Here is a 6,000-nt window from a genome sequence, read left to right as displayed (position 1 = left end):
TGCCATCTACCAAGAATCTACAAATTATTGCTTATCAAATACGCTATGAAATTTTATAGAGATAAAGCAGAATAATGTAAGAATTTTTTATGTTGCACGCTCTCCTAAAATAAATATATTATTAAAAATGTATGCCAGAATGTTAATTATATTGAAGCACTTTTGTTATTCTCGGTCCAATAGATGGCAGACATTTACAAGCGACGTGTCACCACCTGGTAGCAAATTTTAGAACTACGACCACTCAAGTAGTCCCAGGGTCAACTACCTCACCGCATTCCTCAGCGTTTTTGTTGCTACTAGGGCCACCGTATTTTTATATGAGAGGAATAAAGGACAAGGTCCCGAGCTGGCGTAGGTACAGTCACTGGAAATTACTCGAACTGGAACACAGTTCAAATTATCAAATAAACTAATCTTTATTACAAAATGATTTTATTACTTCATAAATCAGTAGAAACCTAATGTTTGTACAAAGTATACTTTAAGTACATGATGTTATACCCATCGCAGGATATAATCCGACTATACATATTACCTCAGTTTCATACCTTGGGGTTTTATTATATTGTACATTTCTACTACAAACAGAAGGGCTGAAAGAGAGAGAGAGAGAGCTCTTTTTTCATTTATTTGTACGCAAACCCTGCAGAACTGGTGAAAACACTACACAGAGACTGGACGGCTTTGGAACAGAGAAGTTACAGGTTAACAAAACGAGAGATGAAAAGGCACTGGTCTAAACTGCTGTCACATTAAAGCTATGTGTATGAACAGAATATCACAAATACAATTTTGTTTCTAAGTAGTTTTACGTCGCAGTAATAGTACTGCAATAATATGCAAATTCACAAATGGAACAAGCTACATTTTCGTATACTTCTGGATAAGCGTTTGTTGTCATAATGGCACTTGTTGTAAGTAACCAACATTTCGTTTCGGTGGTGGAGAATACGTTCTCATCTGGCAGATCCTTGAGCAATAATAGTATGTTGTTGTGACAGTGTCCATCTGCCAAATTATTTCATATCGAAACGAGGTATGCGTTACCAAGTTGCTTGAACATGGTCGTCCATTTTGTCCTAAAATGTTTTTAATATTTATACGTATGTACACGAACTTTAATTTCTTTTACGTATTTCACAGATTCACCTTTTTTTATATATATTTACACAAATACACTCTCACACGCATTTCTTATTAATACTCTCCCACCTTAATTACGAATGTTTATTAAGGCAATGTGGGAATATGTTTTCAGTATGTTTATTTGAAACGCTCATTTCTTTTCACTTAACACATGAAAAAAAAGCCTTTGGCTTATTGAACTCAGTCATCAGGACACGTTTGAATACAAAAAGACTAAAAACCCGTTTCACAATAGCAAAATACGTATTTCTTATACCAAAATGTTGGTATCACTGTGTTCAGCGGGGTGAGATAAACGAGATAATAAGTACTACATAACCTAGGAAGCTGAGGAATTCGTACATTGTTTTAGGTATGCTCATTCGTGGGCCCTTGTGATGAGGTTAGAGTATAAAATTTTATTCCAAGAATTTATGATATTCTGTCTTATATTTTAGTTCATTGTATTTTGCAGATAACAGCAACTCTTTTCGTCTGGGAATATATATTTCTGAGCATAAGGACCATAACAAATAAAACAGTCCTCTAGCTTCAGAGATACTTTGGCTCATTCACAGTTATCACAAGATTAAAATATTATACGATGATTTTAAACTAATATAATATTGATTTAATTACTGGTAGTTATGGAGCTATCCAAATGAATATAGTTTAAGTAAGCGGCAATATATGATCCCGATTTTGATTAACAGTGTTCTTGTATTAACAATTGGATTCACGTGACTTCATTCAAAATATCCCTTGTGAAATTAAAATTTCAGTTACACGCGCCTGAGATCTGTAAACATTCATTCAAAAATTTCTCCCCGATTTCAAATCACAAATTGACAAAATTACTAATACACGAATTTTAATACTGGCAAAATGGCAAATCTCATATGACCTTGAATTCCTCAACTTCCTGAGACAATCGCATTATTCCTAACCAATCTTGATCTTCTTCAGGACGCAGATCATCGTCACATCTCTTTCTTGACTTATTTTTCGCATATCCCTCCAGTAATGTATTTCAGATTTTTGTCCTTATATAGACGTCCCATTACTTAAGACTCTATCATGGTTCAGACATTCGCGGCTTTTATTTTCTCTCCTGCGGCCGTGGGCCTCAAAATGTCTGAGATGTGCCATACACAATTAATATGGACATTAAAATGTTTTATATTTATTCAGGCAGTGCTTCCCATTTTCAGTGGTACCCAGAGTATTATCATTAACGGCTGGTGGCCAATTTAAGCTGACAGCAGTAAAATGTTTGAAATCACTGATTTCAGGGCAGAAACATTCAGAATGGAGCACCATCTTATGCAAATGTAGTATTACCATTTTTTCCCCTCCTAACATTATAAAATTTTGTTAGCACCTTCATGGATGAATGTAAAAATTCTGAAGGAAAGTTTTATGATAATTAAAAGAAAATAATATAGTTTGCACCATCAGAAGAGAAATGTACAAATTCTGTAGAATACTTGTCACTTTTGGATATTTAGCACATTCTCAATTGCAGACTTCTGCAGATAAATTATCATCATTGCCCCACGCTGTAATCCGATCTGATTTCGCTTCCCGCTGTTTCGTCTCCCACAGTCCCAAGCGACAGATGCTTGAAGGCCAGATTTTAAACACATATCTCAGTAGTACGTTCATAGATGGCACTACATATTGTTTGCAGTTTCAGTTCTCTATCTTGTACACAGAGGTCTCTTTTGTAAGTTCTATTGAATTTGCCCAAAACTGGATGGCAATTATACAACCTGAAGCACTACGGCTGGTTGAAAGAAGCTTGAAGGAGGCCACGGGCAGTGAAAATACCCATTAACACTTCCAAAAAACCGCTTCCAACCATTCACAAGAGACAATACTGGAGATACGACAGCCGAACTAACCTGTCAGTGTCGGACACCTCGTAAAGAGACCTTGAGCACCCTAGCACGCTGTTATTACAGATCTAACTGAAAGACAGCTGCAGGCTAGATCCTGAGCTCTGTCTCGGCGACTGCCGTTCTCTGGGGCTGCTGTGCCTGTCGCACGTGGTGGGCAGTGGGGATGCCGGGTGTGACGAGCGGAGATATGGAGGGTGACCTGGTGGCGAGAGGTGACAGGGAGGGCGAGAAGCTGGGTGACATGGCAGTGGAGGTACTGAAGCCTGCACCAGATGCATCATGGCTGATAGGCGAGCGAGGCAACATGAGGAGCTGCTGGCCGCCCTGGGTGGATACCGCGCCATGGTGACTAGCAGAATGAGCGCCCCCAGCTGTCCGGGACGCGAGAACGGGCGCTGCGATTGACCGCGGAGCAACGCTCGTGAGGAGGGGTGGGGGCACTGTCTTAATTGCTGGGGGGTGGGGTGCTATCGCCGCCTTGCCCTTTCCCGATGAGGCGCCGCTGTTCGTGCTCTGAACCGACGCCGTGTCGTCCTTCAACCGGGCGATCTCTGAGAACACGTGAGCCAGAGGTTGGTACTGGGGACCCCAGTCCAGCAGATAGTCCCAGTTGTAGCTGCCGGTCAACTCTTCCTCACTGTGCACAATCGAACTGAGCGACCCCGTCATAGACGGCTGGTGTGTCGCAACGACTCCATTCACTTCACCGAACCCCCCCATCACCATCACGTGTTCCACACCGCCACTGGCCCCGCCCCCATCCTCAGCGCTACTGCCGCGCTCACTTGTGCCCACATCCTTCAGTTTTGCGTAGATGAGGTTCGTGATGTCTGCCTCGCCTGCCCCTTCCTCATCAAACATGTCCATCGGCACGCCTTTGCCGTTGCTGGGAACAGGCCCACCCGCTGTGTTGCTTGTGTCCACGATGCCAAGGCGCGCCAGGTATTCCTGAGTGTTGTGCACCGAAACATCGGACAGGTTGTCGTCGTCGACGTCGTCCGTCTGCCTGTGAATCCCCGAGTCACGCTGCAACGGACCTTCGTTGATCATACGGATCTCCTCATCCTCCACGTCTTCGCCGTCTTCAGCGGAGCCCCGCCCGCTGGAGCCAGACTGCTCGGACCCCGACAACTCGGACGTGGTCGCAGCCCCCGAGTTGGAGCTGCTGCTGTTGTTGTTGCGATGAACCACGGGTCCTCCCACGTAGGGGGGAATTTCGTCATATTTTGGCGGGCCAAACTGTGCTGCGGTACCCTGCACGCCTCCACCACCTCTGATCGGGATTGTGTCAAACGCGCCCGGGTCCACGAAACTCTCTGGGCTTCCGACAGCTGTGCCTGGGGTCAAAGCTTGTTTGTTGACCTTCTTTTGTCGTCTGTTGCGCACGTGCAGGAACAAAAACACGGCTCCGAACGCCAGCACGATTAATATCAGCGCAATGAGGAGTCCGAGCGCCCAGTCTGCAAGCCCGCCAGACCCCGAGACCAGCGTCGTGTTATTACTGTTTGCATCGACTGTGCTGCTGGCGAGGTTGGTTCCCCTGTCCGCCAGTGGGTCTAGTGCCAACTCCACCACCGTCATGTTTGTCAGCGATCCCTGTCGACCTGAACTAGCCGTCACAACAAGGCTGACGTCTCTGCCCGCCTCTAGCGCGGCAGCAGCACTGTCTAGCTTCTTCTTCACGATAACAGCCCCGGTGGTGCGGTTGATCTTGAAATAGGGATGCTGCGTGGTCAACTGGTACACCACCCGGCCATCTGGTCCCTTGTCCCTGTCTGTGGCAGCAACGTGGCCGACCACGTAGCCGACAGGGAGGTGACCAGAAGAGGACGCGGATGGCGGTGGCAGAACAAATCGGTAAGTCCGTTCAGTGAACTGTGGATGGAACTCATCTCTGCTCTCAATTTCAATTCGAACACGCACACTGGCCGTTCTTCCCCCGATGTCACTTGCGCGTAGAGTGAACGCGTAACGATTCCGCATCTCGTAGTCAAACTCCGCGTTTGTTGTAACCAGACCTGTTGATGGGTCTACACGAAACAATTTCCAAGAGTCTTCAACGTCCGTGAAGCCAGAGGCCGCAGCCGAAACGATGGAGTAGTTCAACTTGCCATACACACCCTTGTCGAGATCGGTCGCTCTTGCTGTGAACACTACCGTCCCCACGTGCTCGTTCTCCCCCACAAACTCGAGATACTCTGACACTGGGAACTTGGGTTCATTGTCGTTTTCATCCTTCAATCTGATACGAACACTTGTCACCGTCGACAGTGGCGCGTCCTTAGGTAACTCCGCGCTGTCTGACGATCTGACAACCAACATGTACTCTGTAACACCGGCGTCATAGTCCAGAGTCCTCTTGACGCTCAACACTCCAGTCTTCGGGTCCAAAGCGAACAGGTCACGATCATTTCCGGAAGTGATGTCATACACAAGTTCGGCATTGGGTCCTCCTGCCTGATCTGCGTCTGTAGCCATTACTTTGATAACAGAATGACCTAGGCTCGCTCCTTCGCTGACTGTGATATCATAACCTCTTGCACCATTTCCTTGGAACACAGGGGGGTTATCATTGGCGTCGTCCACCATCACGTGTACCATGACAGCAGTCACGTTGTTGGGGGGAGAGTTACGCTCACCGGCCACCACTCGGAGCGTGTAGGAATCTTCAGTCTCTCGATCCAGCGTCTTTATTAACACGAGATCTCCGCTGGGACTGAAAGAAGGCGGACATGTTAGTGAAACTTTCCAGAATTCAAAACCACAGAGAATTTAAAAATGCGGAGCGGAATAATACCTCATAACTTGAAAGGCTCCGCCCATGTTCCCATCATAAATGGAGAACAAGACGTTCCTGTTATCTTCCATGGCCAATTCTGGTGTTGCGATCTTCACAACCGTTGTCCCACATGGCGAATCCTCTCTGAGATGCACCCTGTAATGACACGGCCAATGACAACACGATGGGATT

The 6,000-nt window shown here is 45.8% G+C and overlaps 1 protein-coding gene across 2 annotated transcripts in view; it reads right to left on the bottom strand.

The window, feature by feature from the left end:
* Positions 1-400: 400 nt before the first annotated feature.
* ds (dachsous cadherin-related 1) overlaps positions 401-6,000 on the bottom strand; it is a 430,815-nt gene continuing 425,215 nt past the window's right edge. For both annotated transcript variants that reach the window (XM_087351708.1, XM_087351709.1), the window contains exons 17-18: positions 5,827-5,964; positions 401-5,745 (exon numbers count right to left, since the gene is read on the bottom strand). In XM_087351708.1, coding sequence (XP_087207834.1) covers positions 3,117-5,745; positions 5,827-5,964 — 2,767 coding nt within the window. In that variant the 3' untranslated portion in view covers positions 401-3,116. The remainder of the gene's footprint in view (positions 5,746-5,826; positions 5,965-6,000) is intronic.

This window comes from Zootermopsis nevadensis, unplaced genomic scaffold (genome assembly GCF_977971745.1).
Source record: "Zootermopsis nevadensis isolate Lab colony 2312 unplaced genomic scaffold, Znev_1.0 Znev_ptg000020l, whole genome shotgun sequence".
Lineage (NCBI taxonomy): Eukaryota > Metazoa > Arthropoda > Insecta > Blattodea > Termopsidae > Zootermopsis > Zootermopsis nevadensis.
Note: the sequence above shows the minus strand (reverse complement) of the source record. Positions and strands in the feature narration are given on the sequence as shown.